At 32.8% G+C, this 26,776-nt stretch overlaps 1 protein-coding gene across 2 annotated transcripts; it reads left to right on the plus strand.

Annotated features, from left to right (window-relative positions):
* On the plus strand, positions 1 to 25,458 carry LOC130630181 (delta(3,5)-Delta(2,4)-dienoyl-CoA isomerase, mitochondrial-like). 2 transcript variants are annotated; one of them, XM_057443578.1, is made up of 8 exons: positions 1 to 147; positions 10,549 to 10,678; positions 16,683 to 16,771; positions 21,805 to 22,043; positions 22,221 to 22,291; positions 22,472 to 22,543; positions 22,945 to 23,095; positions 24,244 to 25,458. In XM_057443578.1, exons 1-8 carry the CDS (start codon positions 81 to 83, stop codon positions 24,349 to 24,351), a joined length of 927 nt encoding a protein of 308 aa, XP_057299561.1. In that variant the 5' UTR covers positions 1 to 80; the 3' UTR covers positions 24,352 to 25,458. The 2 variants fall into 2 exon arrangements, with proteins under 2 accessions (XP_057299561.1, XP_057299562.1); XM_057443579.1 differs by lacking the exon at positions 1 to 147 and adding an exon at positions 8,748 to 9,410.
* Positions 25,459 to 26,776: the final 1,318 nt, after the last annotated feature.

Raw genomic sequence — 26,776 nt, forward strand, 5'->3', positions numbered from 1 at the left:
GCCCTAATTGGGATATAACTTAAAAATGCCCGAGACCTCGTCACACTCATGTCAAACGGGAGCTTTCAACGGTTTCAACAATGCTTGCGCCGAGGTCATATCTGAAATCAAGAGTAACAGACTTTGTGGCAAGAGGCAAGTGGAAAGGTAAATCTCAGGCTAAATTCAAATATAGCTGTTTAGCTTAATGTGTTTGATGGTGGCGATGGAGAAAGTAAATTTAATATTTATATATATAAATTCAATTTTAAAATAATAGCTAGCTAGCTAGCTTAGCCAGCTAACTAGCTAGCAATTCAATTGATAGCTTTCCTCCTGCTAAGGTAAACAAGGTGGCTTTATATGAAAGAGCTTTAAAAGTTGTCTGTGAATCTTTTTATATTTTTAAAAATCTTGATCAGTTCTTAAGAATTTTGACTTAGAAGGTTTAATAATTGTGAACATCATTATGAATTCCGTTGTTTACATTTTTAGCAGTAAGCCCTTTCGGCTTTGGCATTTGCATGGCAGGAAAAAAGATAGGGGCACTAGGTAAAGCAAAGTTATTGTTAGTCTATTTTTCCACGCAAAAACATTCTTAGGACTTTAAATGAATTCAAATAAATCAGAAGGCATTAATCTACACCCGATAATAATTTATAACCTCCATGATGTTTCTGTGAAAAGAAATCCACAGTAGAAGACCTCTTTTCCCCAAATCCTAGCATCTTTTTTCCTGCTACGCAAATGCCAGAGCCAAAGAGCTTACCGCTGATAAGTAAACAAATGACGTCACGCTGGAATCCATTAGAAAAACTGAGATGCTGAAGTATTAAACAACTTTGGAAAACCCTAAAAAAACTGGTTCCTAATAAGTCCGGCAATACTACGTCAATAAAATGAGTAGTCCAAAACGATGGTACAAAAACATCTCACCCAAAAGAAATTTCAAACACATTTAATTCATTTTTTGTCAGTGTTTGTGCCAAACTAGCCTCAAAATTTTCTTCTGCCACTAAATGTTATTCCACCTGTTAGCAGACACAAAATTTGATGGACTCCTATTAAAGGCGCATAATCACCCTGTGGGCAAATTTTTTGAGGTGCCTATTTTATTGTAAAAATTGAAAGATATACATAAGAAAACATTACCCCGAAAATTTTTTTGAAAACTAACAACCAGAACATGTTCAAATGTTTCATAGAAATAACAAACTCACCCCAATTTCTCTTCGCCTACAGAACCGCCATTGCATTTCATTGCAGGAATCATGCCATAATAAACGCACGGCAAAATCGATCACATGGTTGCTGGATTCATGCCACTGCAAAACAAATAATGAATGAGGGAGAGTGTCTGTAGCTGTGTTTCCATCGTAATGCTTTTTTTAAATTTATCAACAAAGTTCCGAACATGATTAATCAGATGAATTAATCGAAGTTTCTGTGTTATATTCCTTACTATTTATATAAATGTTTTAACTTACTGAAATCAGACTTCTTTGCAACACTGACCACTTCTTGTTGTTGTTTCTGAAGACAGCTTCGCCTCGCTAGCTGTCTTATTTTTTGATTATTTTCCCTTGTTCAAACAGTTAGTCGTTTTCTTATGGAGACCTTATCAAATCTAGACAATTAGAATACCTAAATTTTCAGAATTTCCCCTTTCATGCTCTAAATTTATTTATCTTCATAGTGCTTCAACTATCTTCAACTATCACAATGAGCATTCTCCCCCGTTGGGTTTTTTGGCTTATTTTCAATTCAATTTATTTATTTGCTATAGAAAAGTTGAAATTACAGTAAGTATAATCCGTTATATAAATAGTTACATATAGTTATATTCAATGGCTGGGGACCAACACTATAGCGAAGCTAATAGTAACATGAAGGCCACCAAATGGGGGAGTAACAAGGGTAAAGTGTATAGGGAGGGAAAATACTATTCCATTTTCCCCATACAAACCAACGGGTAAAAATAATAATAATAATAGGACGAAGAAAATTGACACACACACACATATAATATGCAATAATCCCGGTCATGCTAATAAAAAAAGAAAGTGCGTGATAAGCATTAATTATCATAATTAAAATAACCATGAGGCAATGCTGGGATTTTTTCTTTCTGTTTTGTTTTGTCTGGTCTCCAAAAACAATGGCGAATAGAATAGAAGAAAATTAAATCTAAGTGAAGAAAGTGATACGGATGTTTTTACGCGCTGCCACTTTTTCAAAATGGAGCTAAATGAACATTTAGCTCATGTTAATTGTGGTGACTGCAGTAATGTCTCTGTTACCTCATACTTACTAATGTTCTTAGGGAACTTTATTTGAAACAATATTGGCCAATACAGGATAGGAGACTTGCCTCGCCTACCTGCTTTAAGATGCCTCACTTATTAGGACAGGCTAATAAATACCTGTACATTGTCCATTTTAAGTTTGGCTGTGTAAACAACCAGTTAAAGCTAAAGATTACTCTAAGCTTACAGTTAGATACCTACAAGTATCTACCTACTTAAAGCAACAATCTCAAGCAGCAGTTGGGAAGGCAAACCTATCTATCTAGTCATCATCCTTCTATCTATATTGGATTATATTGCACAAGGAGGCATCAGATGAAAAGGTTTGTATACTTCATCAAAAGAGACATTGCATGTAGCCAGGTTATTTTTATAATATTTACCACATATTTATGTTAGGAGAATTAAGGCAATGGCACTTTTAAAATATACAAGGCAAAGGCCATGTCTTGCAACTGTGGGCCCTAGGATAGCATTAATAGCACACTTCTTTCTGAATAATCTGATTAGCACAGTAAAACTTCGTCACTTAGTGCCTATAAATGTTCTTATTCTAGTTTACTATGCCATTTTTCATTCACATTTTCATTCAAATTTTGCTATTCGACTCATGTCTTTTGAATCTCAAAGAGCATCATCCTGTATGGTAATCTGAAGCTCCTCAAATTTCCTGATATTGTCCAATGTCACAATATTCTATTTTTACATAAACTATTTCATGAAAAATTGCCTGCTTTTATCCTTAATACATTTGCGGTTCACCCATGCTCAAGGCACTTGGGCAGAGAAGATTGGTTTGCTCAATCTCCCTACCTTTATACTGTTTATTTTGGTAAGAACTAAATTAGATTTAATGTCATTACTTCCTGGAATAAGTTGCAGTCTTTAATGACTAGAAAATTTGTTTCCCTTGATTATTTTAATCTTAGAAGTGATCTAAAAAAGTACTTTGTTTCCTCTTACTAATCCTTCCTGAATTGTCAGACTCGACCATTTGTTTCTCGCATGGTTGTTTATCATTTGACCCACTATTATGTGTGTGTTGTTTTGTGCGTCTCATATCGTTTACTGTACTTGTCCAAGGGTGGCCATACCCTTTGCCTTAGCTCCATGCTATTAGGTATGGTCTCCTTGAATAGCATTATATATTTTAATTTTGTTACCCTGACCAATTATTATATTTATTTTCTTTTTCTTTATATTTAATTTTTATTTTAATTGTATATAACTGCTATTGATAAATAAATAAAATATCTAAAAAATATCTAAGCAGGCCTATGAATAAGGGGAGAGCGATTGCTCTTGCTCACGCAAAGGCTCGCCCAATTCTGAGAAATGAGAAACTAGCTAAGCCAATAATTGCTCCCCCAATTCCAAAAAAAAGTTTTTTTTGGCTGAATAATATTAATTTTACTCACATAAAAATCAATGTTATTTTTCTTATTATTTACCATAAGAAAGAACCAAATATATAAAAAAAGATAAAATAAAATAAATAAAAAAGATTCGTGATAAAATATGCGTTTATAATCTTATTCTATTTATTCAGATTGCTCCCCCAGTTTAAATTATTGTAACCTTGGGGGAGCGATTTATTGCTCTGGTGTTATTTTCTTATTGATAGGCCTGTCTAAGGCATTTTGAAGTAGTAAGCTTAGTTATCCAAATTAGTTATGCAATTCTAGTAGCCATTATGGATTTTATGCAAGTAGGATAGGTTTAACTTTGGACCCTGTGTTTCTATTTAATCTTTTTACAATTGTTAATGCTAAGTAATAGTAGTAAGGACTACAAAGGCCAACATTGAGTCGCGATATGTAGGCAGGATTACTATTAGGTATTATTATTAGATCCTTATTTAACAGGCAAACTTATACGTTGTTGTGGCTCATTTTGGTTTATTTCTAGGTCGACACTTAGGTCTAGGTCAACTCTTATATTATACATTTATATAAGCATGACATTTATTAGTAAAGATACTTAGGTTCAAATTCAGCAAAACTTAGAAACATTTAAGAAACATTACCAGGCTGAATTGTTAAGGAACATAATTCTCAGAGAAATGAAACTTTCAACAAACATTCTTTTTAACTAAATAGCTTAAAATCAATTTAAGTATCTGCAAACAAGTCAAAGATGTTGCCATTATGATGGTTTCTCATGTCAAAAGCCTCTTAAAAAAAGGAGTTTAGCTCCCAAGATACTTAATCTAAACAATAATTAGAAATTTCAAGAAACATTTCAGGGAACATTAATAAACATCGATGCTGGATGCAAATTTTGTGTCCAATCAGGCTACTCTTGTGCCTATAAGTGCATGACTTTTTGTCAATTTAGAACAGATTTATTGAGTGTTTTAAAATCAGGAAATAAGCTTATTGACAGGGCCTTGAACGTTGAGTGTTTAGGGGTATGAAAATAGACAGGCCTTCCTTGTAATAATATTTGTATTAGCCAACATCTATGGTAGCAAGAAGGTTTCTTTAAAATTAAGGAAAATCATGTTAACTTTATTATGCTTTACCAAAATTTGTGTGATCTGGTCTTTCTTTTGCTAGACTTTATAGCGTTTACTCAATTGTGACAATAATAAATATAAATTTTGTTTTGCAATTATCACATAATTTTGTTATAATCATATAAATGTTGTGAGTGAAAATCAGGAAATAATTTTTAGACATGGTTTTAGATGCACAGTAATGGGGGTATAAATATGGTCAGACTTTCCATTTTCGGGAATTTTATTATCCATGTGAAAAGGGGTTCTCTAAAAGAAAGGAAATGTATGTTAAACATTTATCATGTTGACATTCCACCTTTGATGCTTCTTTTACCAAAATTGTTAGATTAGGCCATTCTTGTTCCATGACTTGTGACGTTCATTGTATTTTAAATATAGTATAGTAACTACAAATTTAATAAAATCTCACATTTATTTTAATTGATATATACATGTTGTGAACTACTCTAATGTCTAAATATTTTACATAAAGCTTGTAGTATATATATCAGTACAATGAAGACACAGAACCTAGATTTACAAACAATTTTACGTAAGTATTGATCATAAGTGATGTGACAAACAGTTAAAATGATATTGTTCGGCAATTTTTAAACTCTTGCTTGTAATTATTTTTGTTTATAAATCCCACACCACTTTATCCAGCAAAGTCAGAACTCTTACTGGTCAATTGAAATTTAACTCAGCACTTTTAGCAAACACCAGAATAACTTAATAGCTCTGGTTGCCGTGCAAACAAAAGAGTCTGCTATAATTGTCAACACCTTTATTTCCACTGCAGGAATTAACTTTTAACTCTTTGCTACCCACCTTGCGTCGATGACAAAATATAAAACCATTAAAGTCTATCTCGCTGGGGTCCAATATGAGAGTGTTATTAAGGGTCCTAACAAATATGAATAGACTATGTGTGGTATGCAAGAAAGTTTGATAAGGCTATGTGGCATTACTTAGAATTAATGGCATTTTTGGCCTATTGCGAGTATCAGAGTATATCTTTCCTACCAAACAGAAATGGTATATATTTTAGTTTAAAGGACAATAACATTCCTTACATTAACATCAAAAGTTCAACAATCAATCCACTTTGAGCCGGCTTTAAGATCCATTTAGCTAGGATTTGTGGACGCCTTTGTCCCATGAATGTATTTGCTCATTACTTGTCATTTTAAGGTCGCACCCTGGTCCCTGGTTTATTCTGCAAAGCAGTGAATTTGTAACCTGGAAATATTTCAGTGCCATGCTTAATTTATTTCTAAAATGCAGTGCTAAGGTTGTTCAAGCGGCTGTTATTGCAGATATATTCACATAAGTCACAAGTTTTTAGAAAATTGGTGTACTAATATTGCCAATGTTAATAAGATCAACAGGCCATGGAATGTAAGGGCTCTACAAAATTAGTAGCAATTCGTATCAAAAAAATTCGTATATGCTATACGAATTTTCTTTTGCCATAAAGTAATTAAATTCGTATGAAATTTTTCTAAAATCGTATAAAATTCGTATGAGTTTTTAATTAAATTCGTATGAGTTTTAATTAAGTTCGTATGAGTTTTAATTAAATTCGTATGAGTTTTAAATTCGTAAAAGGTAAATTCGTATGAGTTTTAAATTAAATTCGTATGAGTTTTAAATTAAATTCGTATGAGTTTTAATTAAATTCGTATGAGTTTTAAATTAAATTTGTATGAGTTTTAATTAAATTCGTATGAGTTTAAAAAAATTCGTATGAGATAAATTCGTATAAGTTTTAAATTATATTCGTATGAGTTAAATTCGTACGAGTTTAACAAAAAATTCGTATGAGATTTTAATTAGATGCGTATGGTTTTTAAAAAAAATCGTTTGACATTGTATTAAATTCGTATATGAGTTTTAAAATAAAATTCGTTTGAGTTTTTATAATTAGATGCGTATGGGTTTTTTTAAAAAATATCTTATATAGTACAGTCCAGATGTAAGCGTACGCGTACGCTCAAGCTTCACACCTTTTTCTTATTAATTATCTTGCGAGTCTTGTAAGTCATTAACTTGCGCGTAATAAACAAAGGATTATTGAAGAAAAAATAGCTTATTATAACTGTGCGTAACTATTGTTAAATAGTGTTAACATAACTATTCCCGATAGCATATTTGCAAATGTTATCAACTATATCAATGAGACACAGCGTGCCATTGTTTAATAGTTTTATTAAATAGAAGTTTTGCGTGGAAACTAAATAAACTAGCGAGAAGGCATTGTTGGTTGCGCGGGTTAAATAAAGCTTTTAAGTAATAGAAATTATTATATTTTAACAAAGATTGAAACTTTAATTTTGATAGAAAGTTTATGAACGAAAAACGGCGATAGAAATGTTTTTTTAGATCGCATTTTAAAAGTTTAAAAACGAAAAACGGCAATAGAAATGTTTTTTTAGATCACATTTTAAAGGTTTAAAAACGAAAAACCACTATAGAAAAGCTTTTTTAGATCGCATTTTAAAAGTTTAAAAACGAAAAACGGCGATGGAAATGTTTTTTTAGATCGCATTTTAAAAGTTTAAAAACAAAAAACGGCGATGGAAATGTTTTTTTAGATCGCATTTTAAAAGTTTAAAAACAAAAAACGGCGATAGAAATGTTTTTTAGGTCGTATTTTAAAAGTTTAAAAACGAAAAGCAGCGATAGAAATGTTTTTCTAGATCGCATTTTAAAAGTTTTAAAACGAAAATTCGTATAAAAGAGAATATAATTCGTATGACAATTCGTATAAATAAAAGAGTATAATTCGTATGAAAATTCGTATGAAAATTCATATAAAAGAGAATATAGTTCGTATGACAATTCGTATCAAAATCGTATAAAAGAGAATATAATTCGTATGACAATTCGTATCAAAATCGTATAAAATTCGTATTATTTAACACTATACGAATTGTATACGATTTTTATACGAATTAAAAGCAATTAAATTCGTATGTATTCGTATAAAATATCATACGAAATTTGTAGACGACCCCAGTGTGTTTGGTCTAATTTGTTCGCAAAATTAATTTGTCTTGATATTTTTTAACGTTAACAGTTTCTTCAAATTAACCCACAAGTGTTTATTGCAATTTTAATGACTGTACCTTCTGAAAGGTATGTAGAAATGGCTAGTTCTGTTTGCATATTTAGCCTTTTACGATTATTGGAGTATGTTTCTTCAAAAACAACATTTGCTCAAAAAACTCACCTATGTATCTCCATCTGATTTTTGCCTCTCTTCATGTAAAGGTACCCTTAACATAACAATTAAAAGTTCCAAGACTGACCCCTTTCGGAAAACATTTAAAATTCGTTTTGGGCGAATTGGCGGTAGCATGTGCCCAGTGGCAGCGTTCTCCCAGTATCTTGTGTACAGAGGTACCCATTGTGGTCCCTGGCTTGTCCTATCCACGATAAAATTCATCACAAGGAAATTGGTTTGTTCTTTTTTAAAAATTAGTGTTATTGACAGCCTTGACCTCAATACACATCGGCAGCAGCGTCCTGTGATAAACCAGAATCCACAATTAAGATTATAGGAAGATGGCCCAGTGATCGTTACCAGCGATATATACATCTCTAAGACAGAGTTCTTAAGAGTTGGTGTTTAAACATGGCTAACCTAAAAGACGTGCCTAAGTTTTGGGTTATATGTTCATATAACATTTATAACACTTAACATTTCGTAGTTGAGTTGCTCTTTTTGTGTATATATCGGTGTGGATTATATGGAAGCATCAAGATTTTCCTGTGTTATGCCTGTGCCAATTTGGGAACAATTTGGGGATGCGGGCTTCCTAAGTCAGCCAAAAATTTGGACAGATACATGTGTGTGGCCTGTTGATTATATTAATACTTGATATTATTACTGTATGCTATTATTAATTCATAATATTATTATTTATGTTGAAGAATAGAAGCGAATAATAAGATATACGAGGAAGTAATGCTGTGGGAGACATTCTCAATTGCAGTGCAGCCAAGATGTACATGTCATTGTGAGTGTGTCATACCATTAAAGTGCATTTTGACAAAGAGAATAATGAGATATGCCATGGGAGACATTCAACCTTGTCGTACCATTGAAGTGCATTATGATGAAATTATTATGAAATACCGTGGTAGACATTCAAGCTTGTCGTACCATTGAAGTACAGATGATGAAATTTCTGCACATGTATCTGTCTTTCCTGTTATTGTTTAATCTTATTGCCTGGCATCCCGATCCATGCCCAAAATATACAATTGCGTTCCAATGCGAAGGATGTTGTATAAATTTATTTCATAATACAATGTTGTCTACTATTATGATGTGTTATTACTGAGGAACCCGGACAATTAACAAAACCAAAATTTCATTCCACTTTTTGATGCCATGTTTTACAAAGAAAAACAAGCCAAAAAGAACAGCGTGAGCGTCATAATGGCGATTTTATCGAACTCCATCTCGGTGCTCATTTAAAAATAAAGCCGTTTGTTTACCTACGGTTTCACAGGAACATTTTGCGACAGCCCGCTTGTTAGACAAGAATAAGAGATCAACAAGATCGTTAAATATGGCGGATGGAAAAAACAAACAATAAATTCAAGATATTGAAGTACCATTATTTTCATTTCTAGTTGGTTTTATATCCTCAAATTTTCAGGAAAGTCATAACTCCGTCTGAACTTTGAAGTAAATATAAAAAATGTACATGTTAATTTTTTTCAATAAGGTCGATCACGCGGCTTTAAGACCAAAAGTGTCAAAAAAGTAATTAGTTCACTTAAACTTCATAAAGCTACAGGCTTGGACATAATTGTTTCGCGACTGCTAAAAGCAGGTTCGTTAGTTTTAAGTATTTATTTATTATATCTTTTAAACAAATCTTTTTTTACTGGTTATGTACCTAAAGTTGGAAGACTAAAAGGGTCTTGCCTATTTTTTAAACTGGTAATAAAACAAAACCTTATACTAATTACCGGCCTATTTCCATTCTGCCAATTCCTATAAAAATTTTTGAAAAGTTAGTGCATTAGCAAATTTCCCAGTTTATTTCTAAGCACAACTTCCTTAAATGACAGACAGTCCGGATTTTGAGAACTCTTTGCCACATAAACTGCTGTAGTCGATGTCTCTTATTTTTTTCTTACAGAGTTTGACCAACAAAACTTTGTTTGTGCTGTGCTCATTGACCTTAAAAAAGCTTTTGACACTGTTGATCATAAAATTTTTTAAAAAAGATACATGGTGTTTGGCGTCAAATATGCTGCCTATGACTGGTTTAAGTCCTACTTAACAGGCCGAATGCAGCTCAAAAGTTTAGATACTTATAGCCTTGTATATACGCATTTTTGACATCGCGCTAAAAAAGTTTTAATTATTCTCAGAAACATTTGTTTTTCTCATCGGGCTAAACAAAGTTTTGGTTTTTCTTGCAAGTGTTTTTTCTTATCGCTCTAAAAAACGTTTTGGTTTTTCTAGCAAGTGTATTTTACTGATGTAAGAAACATGTATGACAACGAAAATCTGATTACCCGCAAACCTGTGGATTTTTCACGGGCCCAGAACTAGTTTAAATATGTCAGGGATGACTCACCAATCAAAAACTAAGTGCTAAATGTCCGTCTGACGTTATCTTCTTGTCCTCCATTCTCTAAATTGTGTCTTCGACATATTACGGATCTTTGCATCTCTTTGATTGCAGTAATTGTGTAAAATTGTTTTTTATATTGTTATTATTATTTGTTTTTTAGCAAGACAAATGTCTGATATCTCTGCTTTTCAATTCGAAACATTGAGGGTTAGCAATCCAGTGGATCATGTTTTGCATGTAGAGATAAATCGTCCCGGGAAGAGAAATGCTATGAATCCTCAATTCTTTAAGTAAGTTAATAACACATTTCTCTATTTTATATTGTATGTTATGTTAATATTTTTGGTTTAAAGGAGAATTAAACCCAAATTTTTTTTACACTTAATTTTACACTCATTTCAATTTTTTGATCTCTCCTTATTTTTTAAAGTTGTTTACACAGTGTAAGCAAACGTACAGCGGATTTTTTGATGTTATCTTTGTTCCAAAAAGGATGCCTACTTGTAAAGCTTGTGGTTCTGGGAAAGGAGAGGTGAAGAAGTCTTTTTTTATGATTCCTCAACCAAACAGTAACGAAGAAACCTTGCGTTGTTTGAGATGGATAAACAACATAGGCCGTGCCGATGTGAACATCAATACGTTAAAATTTGGTAAAGACATTGTATTTTGCTAATCATTTTCACCCAGATTGTTTAAAAAAAGAAATAATATTGCCGGAACATTTTACGAAAAGAAACAACACAAGCTGGAAACACCACGCAACATCCTTTTCCAAGCCTTTCATAATACTGTACCCAGGCCATGTACTGTCGGTAACTGGTGTACCTTATTTTCCTACAACGGAATCAAAGCTTATGTTATATAGTGTAAATCAGGATAAAATATTCGAAAGAAATTATTTATTCATCAAAACTTCCTTAAAACAAATTATTTGAGGCACATGGGCTCTCCTCCTTTTTTATTTAATATTACATAAATGACATTATTTTTAATTTAATTAAATAATCTTCGATGGTTTGTATTTTCATAGTGCGTGGACCTGTAAGATTATAAAGTGAAAAGTGAGAGGATAAGAAGAACGTTTTATTTTTGTGTGACTATGAGAAACATGGTCTGTGCAAATATTTACGAGAAACATATTTTTTAAGGACTTACTTTTTAGTTATGTGGAGAGTTCATTATATTTTTTCTGGTATCGTCGATGTCATATGCTGGCTGTCTCTAACACTGTGCGGTTCAAACATAAAATTTCGAAATCCTTGTGCATCGTGATGCACTTGTTATCATTCAACTTGTCGTTCAATAAATTGGAAAATTCTTGGTAACACTTGCATTCCACAAGAGTGAAGGAATTGAAAATAACGCAACATTTACAGGTACACCAATGCAAATTTTCAAGTCTGCTTAAATTCAATTCGTCTTCTTCTTCGCTATCACTAGATTCATAAGTCACTTTTCAAGTTCTGCTTTTCTGTTTCTGACGTTTCACTAGAGTCACGTGAATATTCTACTTTTGAAATGGGAGAGTCAGAGCAGGAGCTTGAATTTTCCATATCTCGCTGCTTCCGCTCAGCGCAAGCTTATGCTTGTTCAGCATAACATACGTCACGATATCACCGTCTTCAAAATCAGCCGTGGCAAATTTAAACGGCGCTTACCGTTCGCTCATAGAAGGGGGTATATAACTTTTGCAGTAAAATCAATCCAAATAATTTTTTTTTTTTCAAAATTTTGACCAGAATTTGGAAAACGAACATAATGTTAACCGAAATAATGCTATTCAAGTTTGAGGCTTAATTCTCCTTTAAAGATTAAAAAAAATTATTTAGGGGGGAGGGGGATTATAGTGCACAATGTCCTTTTTAAGCTACATAAATGTATAAAAAGTAGAGGAGATGCAAACAACCAACAGTTTTAATAGAAAACAATGATAACATTAAAAATATATATAAAGAAATTAGGTGTGTAAGGAAATAACTTATTTGTCAGTCTTGTTTATTTATTGATGGTCCTTCAGTGTTGTTAGCCAGCCTTAAAAACTGAAAATAATTAATTTTAACTCAAACCGCCAGCCCTCAGGACTCTAATTATGTATATAGAGATGCGTAATTAAGTTGGTTCTAAAACAGGAGGAAATTTAAATGGGCTTGATAGCAGTGGAAAAATTTTGAGTGATATGAACGGTTTCTAGATTGAATATAGCTTCTCAAAGGTCAATATGATATCCATGATAATTTAAGGTGTTGTTTTTGTCCTCATACATATTCAGCGTGAGAAAAGCTAAGTAAAATGCAGAGAAAAATACTGAAAGTAACGGTCGAATCAATAAATTTAGTCACAAGTAACTGTGTTACCAGGCATTCAACACTCAGTAGAGCGATTAATTAGAACTGTAAACTGTGCCACACATTCAGGTAAAGCGCTTTAGTACAGATCTGCAGTATGTCTTCAATCGAGTGAGGTGACACATCATTATAGTGTTTCCGGTGTGATATATATGTTTCAAAAAGTAACTTTCCCACAGCTTCAGCTGAAATGAAAACACAGTTTACAACTCGTTGTTACAGCGTCAGCGAAAGCAGTTGTGAAGTTGTTTTTATTTTTCGGAAAATGTTTCAGTGAAAATTCAAAAATAACTGTTATACTCTGAGCTGAGCGCTAAGTACAAGTAAACAATGGTGCACATCCATATAGGTATAAATGTTACCATTTTCTGTGTTTCCAGTATTGACATTGACGATGAGATATCTGATTTTCTTCAAAGTGAGAAGTGTAAATCAACTACGACACAAGTACGCCTGTAAATAGATTAAATCGTTTCTTGACGTCTATGAAACAAAATGAAGTTACTGTTCGGATAAATTTCAGGAATTAAAGACACCGATCTTGATATATTGAGGGATTTTTCATGAATGGAAAACGTAAGGGAAGGGAAACAAATACAATGCAACTAGGCCATTGGAATCATCAGAGGTCGACGAACTTTTTAAAATATTATTTTTTTTGAATCCGTATACCAGTTAAGGCGGGGGCAAACCAGTCCAACACTTCATCCAACATTTTTTTCCCGTGTTGGATAAAAAAAGGCATGATGGATGAAGCAAAATTTCAGGTTTGTGGGACTGCTTTTATAAACATTCGAACGATAAAGAGTTTATTCATTCCTGAAAAACAAAAATGGCGGACAGAAGGGATTCTGCAGTGCTGCTTATATGTTGCTGAACCAACTCGTCGATTCAGACGATAAAAACCAACCCGCGGAAAAACAAGAGAGTGAATAAAGAGGAGGGAACAAAATGGATATTTTAGTAATATCATTAAAGAATTGAGATCGAAGACAGATTCGGATTTAGGGAAATTTTTCGGATGGATAATGATGATAATGTTTTTATTGGAACGCATCAAATTAAAAACATTCCATTCAAAAATTCAACGTTCGAAACTCGCGGGATTTTTATATGTTGGATGAAAAGTACCACCAAACCAATCCAACATGAAAATTCACGCAACTCAGTTAGAGACTTGCCGAAAATGTTGGATATGTTTGATGGCGATCAAACTTCATCCAAGATTGTCCAACATGATTTTTTTCTTCTTTTTTGAAAATTTTAATTTTTTTCAAAATTTTAAAGTGACTTAAACCAGCATGTTGGATGAAATGTTGGACTGGTTCGCCTTTACTTTACAAAGCACTTTTGGTTCAGGGCAAGATATTAGTCTCGTAAGTTGCTGTTTGGCAATTTAAATTTAGAAAAAGACGCAAACGGGTACTGTTTTCTTAAATGGCACAAGGAGAGGGGCACAAAAACCTGAATTGGGGGGAGCAGCTATTCCTACTAAGAAGTCGTTAATCCCAGAGGTTATGAAACAGGATGACATATAAATGCCCTGTTTACATATACCAACACATTATTACTCATCGACCCATTGAAAATACAAACAAAAACTGACCTATCTTTCAGGTTGTAAGGTATTTCAATTAAGAAAAAATAATGGTAAATTTATGACAGAAGAGTCAATACCCGTGAAATAAAAACCGCGTCGGCTTTTCAAGAGAGGAGGTCAAACATAGCAAGTTATTCAGCTAGGAAAACTTTCATTTCTCCGCTACTTAAAACGACCTGCATCCAATCCATGTGTCTTAACTAGGTTAACACCAAGAACTTAGAAAGTCTGAAGTCGTATCGTACTGCATCATACAAGCACCAACAAATGATGTCAGATGTTCTTGGCGTAACTGATAGTGGTAAAAACAATGTCAATATACATTGTCTTTAATTCCCATCCTCAAATTCATCAGTTAAACAACCCGCAACATAAGTCCCTCTCAATTCATTTAATTTTTGCAAACATTTTAAACTTCAAATTTGATTTTGCACACTTTCCTGTTCAAAAGGGATCATTCAAATGCAGCAAGATTTTGAATAGAAGTTTTTCATACCTTAATCGGACAAATTTTCGCGCGGATTTAATTTCGCGAGGTCAAATAAATCGTATTTCGCACGGATTTAATTTCGCGATTTGACTGTTCGCAAATATTTCGCGAGGATTTAATTTCGCGAATTTGGGCAAAATTCGCGAAAACCGCGAAAATTTCTCCGCGCGATAATTTGTCCGAATAAGGTATATTCTTTTGGGTCTGAGGTTCTTCAGTTATTGTCTTGCAGCTGCAAAAGTATATAATTGCAACAACTGAAAAAATTTAAACGTACAAAAATAACTTGAAAGCTCAGATAAAGAGTCGGACGATGACTCTCACAATTACATCCAATAGGGTTTATCACTGTAAGCACTCCAAATATGCGACACACCATATATCTATCCTAAAAGCCCCCACACAAATTTTCAACATGATCTGCCTGCAATTAAGTGCTCAACTTGATGTTCAACGCTAAGTCAACAAGCTGGTGTTATTATAAATGTAAGGACTAAAATAGGTAACCACCAGTCTTCACAGAACAAAACGAGCAGTCTGTACAGAACGACCAGAGAATTAAAGAAGAAAAGATCGAGTAATCGTTTGATTATAAAAGTATTTTAAAAAAAATTTGCTTCTTGGTTTGTTCTCATTTTATGCGAAAATACAGACTCGTATTTTTCAAGGTTATGAAACAATAATTTACTAATATAATAAATCTCTTACATTGTCTCGTACTTATCAAAGTTTTATATATACCTAAATTAATCACACAACACTTATTTTTAAACAAAATAATAAAATAAAGTTAATAACAACAAAGATGACGCGTAAAGTAAAAATAAACTCAGATCTTCATAACCCCACCCCGAAAGAAATTATGCAGCTTTAAAAGGTGTTCGGCATTTTTAGATGCAGAATAATATGCTAATGAGATTTCTTTCAAAACAAACAAAAGGCTATTGTGAGAAAAATATAAAAAACAAAAGTGTTCCGCACACTTTTCTGCTGATTTACCAAATTAAAAAATTAAGGAAATAACAAAGGAAATTCCTATAGATAACACACCGACCGAAAAATCCATCTGTTTAAACGGCTAAAAAAGGGTTACTGCCACCTTAACTAAAAACTTGCTTGATTGAATTTATGGAGTTTTCAATCGAAATAAAGTTTAGTACTTACTAAGAAAGACAACGAAAAGTCATAGGGAACAGATATATATGTATGTCTTTCAAAAAAATCTATGGGAATGGGAATGCTTCCTTAGAAGAAAATGACTATTCAAAAGCTTCCACCACCAGTAAATAATGTTTGGGGATATGAAGATTCGGCATTGGTACCAATGTTAACTGATAATTTACCAGCGCCATTGGCATTTATTGAAAGTCAAGCTGCTTCAATAATAGGTAAAAGTGTCAAAGAAATGGTTTAACATGTACCGACATGTGTAAATGCCTTAAATGTCGAAACAACAATGATAAAGAAAATGAAGTTAATGAAGATTTTGATATAACTGACCATTATTTGTAAGCTATTTATAAGAGCTCTTTGGATTTAAATAAATCAAAAGCCCTAAGATAAAGATTTTTCTACTTAACATGGGGTGAAATAACTTCAATAATGAGTATATAAGATTAGTTTTAACACTACAAATATTAATTTAAAAGACCTTTTTCCTTTCTTTTTTAAGTGGCGCTACTGACAAACAACCAATTAATAGGTCATCTCTAACGCAGGGATGCAATTTACCTAGTACCGGGATGCCTTTTTATATAATATTTCTACATACAGGTGGTTTCTTTAATAAAAACATTACCCTAATGTTAAGCAGGGTATAATTTTCTTAAGTTGTTAATAATTTCCATTTTCTCTTGCAGAGATATGCAAGCATGTTTCAAGAAAATTACTGATGACCCACATTCACGTTGCATTGTTTTGTCCGGTTCTGGAAAGCACTTTACATCAGGTTTGATTTTATTACAAGATTCTTTATTATGCATATATAATACAGCAACAATTACTTGTTAAACCACAACATTGCATATCCTGGTTTTCATGGTTTTCAGATATTTTTTGCATTGAATATTTCTTATGATAATTTATGATGTTTCACCAAAGACAAAGGATTGTAACATTGGAATAGGTAACATCAATTTCATTTACTTTTATTAACCTCTAAACTATCTATGCATTGATAAAGTTTGAATGCACACCCCTTAACAGGTCTAATATCAATGATGAAAGAAAATGTTTAATTTTGCTATTACTGAAATGTGACATCATAATTCATGCAGCATAATTAAATCTGAAATTCTTTAATTGTGAATATCTTGAGAACAAAAAGAGCTTTTTAAAAAATTTAAAAAGACTAGTTAGCTAACTTTTTAAGCTCTATAATATAAGTCGAACATCATTTTATGCCTCGGGTTCCCTTTAAGTAAATTTGTATACTGTATTCGATATGTTTTTGTTGATAAATTTAACTCTTTTAAAAGTTCATGTTTTTAGCAATTTGAATCGGTGTAACCATGCACACGAAAGTTTCAAGTGAAAAACTTTGTTTCATCATTTGACACATTGTTTAGTCTATGAAATACGTTATAACTTACCATTGTATTTTAAATAGCGTACAAATGGTAATTTTAAATTAAAGAAATGCAAGGAAGCTGTTTGTGAAAGTCACGATGTAAAAAAAAATAATGTTCCAAAGACAAGTTATATGTTGTTAGAGCATACGGTAATAATGCAAGTGTTTTAAATGGTAGTTTTTCCAAAAATAATATGTGTGCACTTTAGCGAGTAAGCTTCTACAAAAGCCAGTATAAGAATACAGAAAGTAAACCCAGGCAAAGCACGAATCGGTTTTGCGGATATATATGTAAGCTATTCTATATACGACCAGGTCTGTTGTCACTGTGACTCATTCGTTAACTCATCGACTAAAAAAAAACTATTCTTAAAATTTTCTCATTAACACTTCCAAAGTCATATTTTAGCCTTTCCATGCTTTTATGCTTCGATCTCTTTCCAAATGAGCTCTTTCCAGAAAAAAAGGAACTGAGGACATCAAAAAAGAGGTTTGCGTGTTGGTTTTCAAAAAGTGTTTTCCAGCAATTTTTTTACGAATATTGGCAATATAAGTCCTGCGTAATGTAACTCAACATTATTCTTAAAGGTAATCTTTACTCAGTAAAACAACGACCACCTTTTCTCTTGTCTTCTGCATGGGTTAAACTTTTCCAAAGGCCCAACCTTTAAGGGTAGGCTTTAGATCACACTTGCGTATTATGAGACTTGAAACACATTCAAATTTGATTCATACTTACATACCATACTTCTAAAAAGAAACCTTTGTAAAAAGATAAAGAGCATTGTGAATGGAAAATCAGTCAAGAAAATATGACCCAGTTGGAGCATGACAGTGAAACCAGACGATTTAGAAAGAACGTAAAATAATACAACTTACGCTTGTTGAATATCACATAAAAAAAATAAACAAACAAGTAGCACTTGCTCTAAATAAAAATGCACATACTTCATATTTATATTCAAACGGCTGTTTTTATAGCCATATAATACAAAAATTTACCTTATTTTATTTTAAACTTATAAATTTTTTTTTTTCGGTGTGAGCTCTAGAAAGTATTGTGCAGATATTTGTGGCTTTAAAAAAAGCCGTTTGAAGTATGCCATTTTTATTCATTGACCAGTTTCCATGAATGTATAATTTTTTACCACTTTCAACTCTTCTTTCTGGTAACACAGCTCTACAGTAAAAACAACGTAATTTCGGTAATACATCTGTCTATAAATTTTCTTCAAATTCAATGGATTTTATGTAAATCTGCATGTGCTCAGCAAACCAAACAAAGTCAACCCTATAACAGTTTGTGCAAAACACCTGACCTTGCCCTGGGTAATAGTATGGATGACTCCTTTTTAACATGACCTTTTGTCTTAGAGGGTCTCTGCTAAACTTTTACCATATTTCGACGAAGAACACTTTACCTCTTATCCCCAGGTACGATTATGAGTAACCCATTCCATCCAAGAATGAAATTTCGATTAAAAAACATTATTGACAGTGATATAAGGATGTTTTTCTGACATATTTTCCACTCTGATAAAGACTATGAAAGTTTATATGCATTTGACGACAACTACGACATAATCTTATTTTAAAGTTATGATGAATATTTACTGTGACAATTAACAAAAAACTGAACCTGAAATTATGAAAATTGACAAGGCAACTCAAAATCAAAGTCTTTCTGAATGTTAGTTCCATCACAGAAGAAACAAAATCACTGCTTCTAATTTCTATTCAGTTACTGTCGGGCAGATATGGAGCGGTATCAAGAAAAATGGTAGCTTAATATGTAAACAAGTTTAAAAAAGCATTGGAAATGATTATCTAACTCCTACAATACATTTATCGATAAAACTATTTCAAAGGAAAGAAACAACAGCAATATCAAGTTTTACTGTTAGGGTTACCCAGATTAACATCAATAAATTTGTCTGAAAGCTTCTTCAACATAGTAAGCTAACTAGCTAGCTAGCTAGCTACATTGTCCATAAAAAACGATGATGAGATATCTAGTTTTATCAAAAATACTAAACACAGGACAAAAAATTTATAAAAAATGTCTCCCCCTCATTTTCAGACTCGTTCCTTCAGCTTTTAGTTACTCAGTCAATAAAAAAAATTGTCAAATCCCGTGTCATTCTTGGCTAGCTAGTCGAAAAATTTACTTTAATAATCGCTATAACTAAAGTTTAGTTGCGCATTTAACTTTACACATTCTTCTGTGTCGAACATCGTAATGTTTGTTTACAAGGATTTTTATATATAGACTTTTTTCTTTTTCTGCTTTTGGACAGGTCTGTTTCGAATTTTTATCTTGAGTGATAACGAAAGTAGTGAAATATATTATTATAAGAACACTGAAGCGAACTCTTTTATTTTTTATCTTTTTCTAATTCAGTCATTGCACCAACCTCGCAAGCTCGGTCGGCACTTAGACCTCGGGCGATATTTTGCCGTACAGGCTGGGGTAATCGGTTATTATTGTATTAAGGTTGGTCAGAAGAAATATGCATCCATGTCATGGGAAAAAAACAGCCTTGTTTCACACATGAAGCCAAATTTGATTTCAAATTTAAAAGTCTATTTTTATTAACAGACCGATTCACCAGCGCACGTGGATCAGAAAAATTAATTTTTAGTGCAGAATTGTTGTTCTTGTTGTTTCCAAATTTGATTTTTCTAATAACTAATTTAGCAATAGGAGGAGCAGGTTCAGAAGATGACTCATTAGGAACATTCCATACTGCAAGTTTTGATATGCTAATAGGGGTTGTGGAAACTCCTATGTGCCTTTCCTATTGAAATCTTCAAGAGAAAATAAAACACCACCAACATAATTACATTTTCCTAAGGTGTTGGAGACACCTGTACCAGCAGGACAAAAACATGTAATAGATATTACGTCGCCTGTGCTTTTATTTAATTTAATGGAACGATATGTATTTCATTGATGCTTTCATGCGCATATTCAATAAACAAAATTCACCAGAAAATGTAACCTTAAACTTTTTAATGAAACTTCCATAAAAAACTGAAAAGCCTTCAACGTTTGTTAGAATGTACTTTTCAGTAAGATGCGTTTGTATTTTTGCTAGGATATTCATACAACTTGATGAAATGATCTAAGACTTGTGCTCCGTGGCAATATTCCACAACCAACCTTTTAACATCATGTCGTAAAATATAACGTCAGTATCCAAAGCCTCTGAGGAAGATAATTCTGTAACATCTGGAGCCAAGCATTTTAACAGAAAGCATATACTCTGAGAATAAGTCAACTTTAACACCTCATAATTTTTCCTTATAAGAAGACAGTATTTTCTTCAATTCTTTAAAGCTAAATCCACCCAGATCTTCCAAACAACTAACATGCTTTCCCTCGGGAAGTACAGACTTAAGTAGATCCATATTTTAATTAATAAATAGCTCCCAAAGTAAAGTCAATCAACTTTAATTTCTTTCCTCCAAACAAAATTCTCAATACAATCCAGACAAAATGCCGAATAATACTTGCCTCGTTTTCGAGAATACCGTCTCATTTTTATGTAAGGCAAAATTGATATGGTAAACGGGATATTGGTCAGAGTCATTCAATAGGCTGTAAAGCCAGCTTGCTTTGCGGTCACAGCCCAAGTAGCATAGACCATTTTGGTTTGTCCAGGTGTTAATTAAACAACAGAATTTGTGTTGCCATTTGGAATGTATTGTAGTTGCACCTTGTTTCACATTACCCAATAGAGGTCAAGACTTAAAAATATTTTTGTTAGTTGTGTTATGAACCAGTTGGCTCTTTTGCTTCAAACACACCTTTTTGATGGCAAGATGGATAATGTATGTTGTTTAATTTGATATATGTCACAATAAATTCTGTAGAAAAATTTCTTGACTGCGTTATAAACTTTTAATGTTCGTGGCTTTGCCTTATAAACTTTTCGTTACAACAGAATAGGAACAAAGTATCCTTCTTTTTTTTCGGGATTACTTTGTCTTTCCACTTTTTAAGTACCCTTACTATACTTTTCTTTATAACAACTCTGAATTATAACTGAGTAGTGATCTTTTTTCAAGGAAGAAGAGATAATTAGTAAATTTCAGCTTTGTCATTTTTCGTATGTTGTTCTTATTTGTCAGCCATTTCAGCCATTTTATTCTTATTAAATTGTTCGCATGAACAAGTACAAGCTTTCTTTAAAGACATCAAAATTCGTGGATACTTCTTAAGCAGCCTTCAAATTTTCTATTATTTGCCACTTCAAAAACTGATTTTTTTTATCACAATTGTATTTTGTGTAATTAAGTAGAACAATTTTAAAAGAGACCTACTGACTGACAAATAAAAACAATGACAAGAACAATGAAATTGTCCTGGTCCTGGTCCTGGTCCTCTCTACAATGTTGCTGCCTTTAAGGTTTGGACATTATGGAGTTTATGCCTATGTTGATGACAGAAAGTGATGAGGACGTTGGACGCAGATCTTTTCAGTTAAGACGATTGATCAGCGAATTGCAGGAATCTTTCACTGTTATTGAAAAATGCCCTAAACCAGTAATTGCGGCGATGCATTCTGCATGCATAGGTGGAGGTGTGGATTTGGCGTGTTCTTGTGATATGCGGTTGTGTACGTATGACAGTTGGTTTGAGATTAAAGTGAGTTTGCTTTTACCTTCATTTACATTCATTGCCTTCATGAATCATTGTCATTATTTTAGTACTGCCAACTTTACAAGAGCTATTTAAAGGAGTTGCTTTAACAATAACTAGCTTGACGTTTACTATTTACAAGTCAACGGATGCTTGCGTAAATTAATATTATTTCGATTTTAGGAGATTGACTTAGCATTGGCAGCAGATATTGGCACTTTGCAAAGGCTACCCAAAATCATTGGAAACCATAGGCTAGTTCTTTGTTTTTGTTTTTGCTGCTGTTGTTGCTGCCAAACAATATCAACATCCTCTCTCTGAAGTTTTTTGCTGTGTCGTATGTACAGCGGTTGAAATAATAGAACTGTTTGCGATTCATTGCTTTTCCTTTTTACCCAATTTATTGCATGTAAATACTTTTACTCACTATTCAGCTTAGTTCGAGAACTGGCATACACGGCCAGAAAGTTGTTCTCAGATGAAGCACTGACAGCTGGTTTTGTTAGGTAAGCAAACTTACAGGAACACTACATGACGTTATTTTGAGTAGATCCTTTTACTCCTTCATTGTTTATTTTTTGCCGGCTATGACACATAAATTAAAAAAATGTTTCCAATTCGATATGTAATACAGCGGAACCTCTCCTAAGCCAATAACAAGCCAACTATAACACTAAGACGGACAGTTTGATTTCCCACAGACTAATTCCTAAAAAAAACACTTTACATTACAGCCTCTCTACAGGGGACAAAAATGTTCTTTTCGCTGCTTAAGGGACGTTCCACTAAACATGATTTTTTGATAAGCAAACGAGTTCTAAGGTTTGCACTACGTTTATTAGGCACTAGAGAGTAACTAATTTCACTCGACGGATTCTTTTTTAGTTCTTAATGTTTTTTTTTTTAGCCGTGTTTATAATGACAAAAAGACAATGATACATCGTGCTGTAGAACTTGCTGTAGAAATTAGTTCTAAAAGTCCCGTTGCAATAGGAGCCACCAAGCTGCAACTAAATTACGCCCGTGATCACACTGTTGATGAAGGACTCGACTATATTGTAAGTTGGACTACCTTTTATGCTAGAGCGAGCAATTAACATACAATCTTTAAAATCAAAATCTTGCGTAGAATTTATTTAAGCGCATTATTGATATAGGTTGAAAAAAGAAAGCCTACTAAAAACCTGTCAAAACGATAAAAGACTAATAAAATGCTTACGGCTGTACAGATTCTTGGTTTCCGCTGTTTGTCAGAAAAGACCTATTGTCTTCAACTAATGCTATCTTGCTATCTTCAGTGTAAAATTAATTCTGAGAATTAACTTGTTTTAAAGCAAGGTGAAATGATTTTTTTCCTGGACTGAAATTCCGAATTTGAATCTAATGGTCACTAGGACAAAAAACAGAAAATCATATTAGTGAAACGCTTTTTTTTGTAAGATTAAGTTTTATCACAGTCCGTTTAATAATTCTCTATTTTAATAATTCCCCTCTGTTTTTCTTCAAAACATGACGCAATAAATGCGGTTGCATCGCTGATACCGCTAGATACGAGACTTTTTCTAGCGCTAAATTGATTTAGCAGCACAATATCGCGAAAATATCTTATACTTTGTCAAATACACCTTTTTTTATAAGAATATTGTTCTAAACAAATAAAAATAATGTCCAGCTGGTTGGGATTCTGACATACTTATAAAAAAAGCGTGTAGTCGATTAAAATCGCTGATGGCCTCTTGAGAAATTTTTTTTTAAAATATTAATTGGACCAACTAATTCGTCGCCTTATTCGTCACCTGAGATAGGATACAACATCAAAAGAGAGAAGAGCAATAATTTTTTATTAACGTTCAGTGATAAGGTGTTTTTTTTTTGTTTTTTTTGCTAAGTGAGTTTATCAAAGCGCAAGATTCATAGTCCATTTTTGTGTTTAGATTTTTTTGGGTCATTTTAGAATTTGAAAATAGTAAATAAAATCGCCTTTAACGTATCTGAAATTAAGTAATGTCTTTGTGTGCTTTAAGCAACCGAATGAGTCTGTATCAAATGAAACAACTCGGGGGAGTTATTCAGGTAATCTTCGAAACGAATATATCGCGAATATTACACATAAATGAAGCTTATGTGGACAGTTCTGGCAGTATTGGCCTTATTGCTTTAATATATTTTTTGTACTTCATTCCTTTTTTATTCTTTTATATTGTAGTGTTCGTGGAATATGGGACTGTTACAAAGTAAAGATTTATTAATTGCGGGCCAGAGTAGTCTGCAAAAGCAAACACCAAAGTTTGAAGACATGAAATCCAAGCTGTAGCAACCTAAGATGTTTTTTAATTATTTTCTCATTAGCGACTTTACGAAACAAGGACGGCGCCATCTGCGACAGAGAAAATACTATTATTAGTTCTTAAATAAGCGTGTGCCGATCAGGGTAAAAACCCTCGAAACAAACTTGCCGTTATCCCGTCGACTCGAAATAAACCATTTTCAGGTTGTGGGTAGCAGGGGCGTTAAAACGTCCTTAATCAAAATTTTTTGCGAAGCCGAATTTTTTTGGTCCCAATATTTCACAAGAATAAATTTAAAGAAAAAAATGAATCTGGCTATTTTTTTTTAAATTGAATTTAACATGAAATGGATCAAATTGATCAAATTGTCCAAACCAGCCAATGAATTAATAAAGGGAGATATCATATCTGACATTTTAAACAAAACATCCGGATTGACACGATAACAAAAAATTATATAAAAACAATTTAAAAAAAAATGTGCAAGAACCCACAACGGACTAATGTATGAGATTTGAAATTTAATGCAAGATTTTTATTGCTTTAGGGCTTTCAAACCGTTCTTTTTGAAATTTTGTGTAAAGCTTGGTGAAAAAAGCACCGTTGCAATATATCAAAAAAGGTTTTGATAATTTATTCTTGCAAACCATTTCTGTACATTTAAGATAAAAAGTTTAGAGGCACTATGCAATATTGAAAGTGTTGTTCACTGTTTATTCTTCACATTTTGCGTAAACCTTTGGCAGGGTGGACTGTGCAATGATATAACCAATTTTGATAGAGATTTGTGTTTGACATGTTGCTAACTGTGGTTGTTCAGAAATTAGTGATCAGCTTTTTTTTGTTTCACAGAATGAAATATTTTACAACATACATTTTTATTTGAATTTTATGGGTGGGATGTAGCTAACGTTTTTCTGAATAATTTTCGCATTGTAAAAGGAAGTAATTTTAGTAGCTTTATTGCTTAAATGTCACTAGTATACTACAGTTGTTGGACACCTTCAATTTTGTTTGCCACTTATATAATAATGCAGATTGTAAGATTCACACTGCTATATTGTTTGTTTTTTAATGCATGTATATCTATTACATGGATTAAAAGAGAAATGCAGTGATTTCTTTCACGGGTATGCAGCTAGTCTATATATCAATACGCCTTACGTTTGTGCGCACGGTGAGGCCAAGGACAAAAAATTACGGCTCACTTTCTTATGGCTTATGCATTGTGTCCCCAAAGCGTGGTGTTACGCTAAAATTAACGAAGTTAAAAAAATTGCTACACGGGGGTTTATTTGTTGTTTATTTTAAAAGCTGTACGGGGTCGTTATGGATAGAATAATTTAATTTTATCCCCGGTTTACCATGTGCGCGCCGTATTTCACGGAAACAAGTTGTTTATGCACGGTCGTTCAAAACCACGATTTTAAGGAAAAAAGTGTGCGCATGCGCCAAAAATTTTTTTTAAAACGCCTACGGTATAAGATTATGACGTCATCGATATTGACCTTGCTCTCTATTATCTTGTTTTAGTTGCCCAATAAAAGAAAATTTAACATTTTTTTTTTTAAAACTAAAGAAGGATGACCATAGACTACTATTTCGCCTTTGGTTGCTACCGGGGCAGCCTAAACAGACGGCAAGGTCCGCAAAACCCCGGATGGCTAGCTCACAATTTACCAGTACAGGAACACTCTTGTTCAACATTCTGACGCAAAGTTTTGCCTAAAAATTACTTTTCCCGTTTGCATGTATCCCTTATTGAGCATTCTATCGTATTAGGTAGTAGCTGCCGCTTTTTTTACTACTAAAATTTTGAGCTTTTCTACACCATACATTTCACTTTCGTTTTCACAAAAAAAAATGGTTGACAACTATTAGAAATGTACGCTAATATAGACGCTAATAAACAAAGAACAAACGATATTATATTTCTAAAATTAAATTTAACAAAAAAAAATATATATTTCATCTGATCTGTAACCTTAGCTAGCTCTAAGGTTGGTCTTGATTAGTTTTCTAGAAGCCTGCTGTAAATGTGAAAAAGCTAGCTTCACTCAGACTCAGTGGACCCCAATGGAAATAATCCACTAACAATAGGTTTTTGTAACTTTCTGGGCTAGAAACACTTTACATATTTATCATTATTGTTGTTGTTGTTGTTGTTGTAGTTAGACTAGCAACTGATTGCAAGTGAAAAAAAATTGTACAGTTATATATATGTTAAACGAAAAAGCTAACAATTTACACATTTTTAGACATTTCAGCCTAGACCATTCCCTAATCGTGAGATTTTTCACCACGAAAGTCAATCTGAATTATATAAAAATACTTTACAAATTAGGCTATTACAAGTATTTTTTATTTTAATTCATAATCTGTATTTAACGAATATATTCTTATTTCAAACGCATCCAACAAAAAGTGGTAATCGAGCAAATCAGCAAGCTA

This window comes from Hydractinia symbiolongicarpus, chromosome 2 (assembly GCF_029227915.1).
Source record: "Hydractinia symbiolongicarpus strain clone_291-10 chromosome 2, HSymV2.1, whole genome shotgun sequence".
In the NCBI taxonomy this organism is placed as follows: Eukaryota; Metazoa; Cnidaria; class Hydrozoa; order Anthoathecata; family Hydractiniidae; genus Hydractinia; species Hydractinia symbiolongicarpus.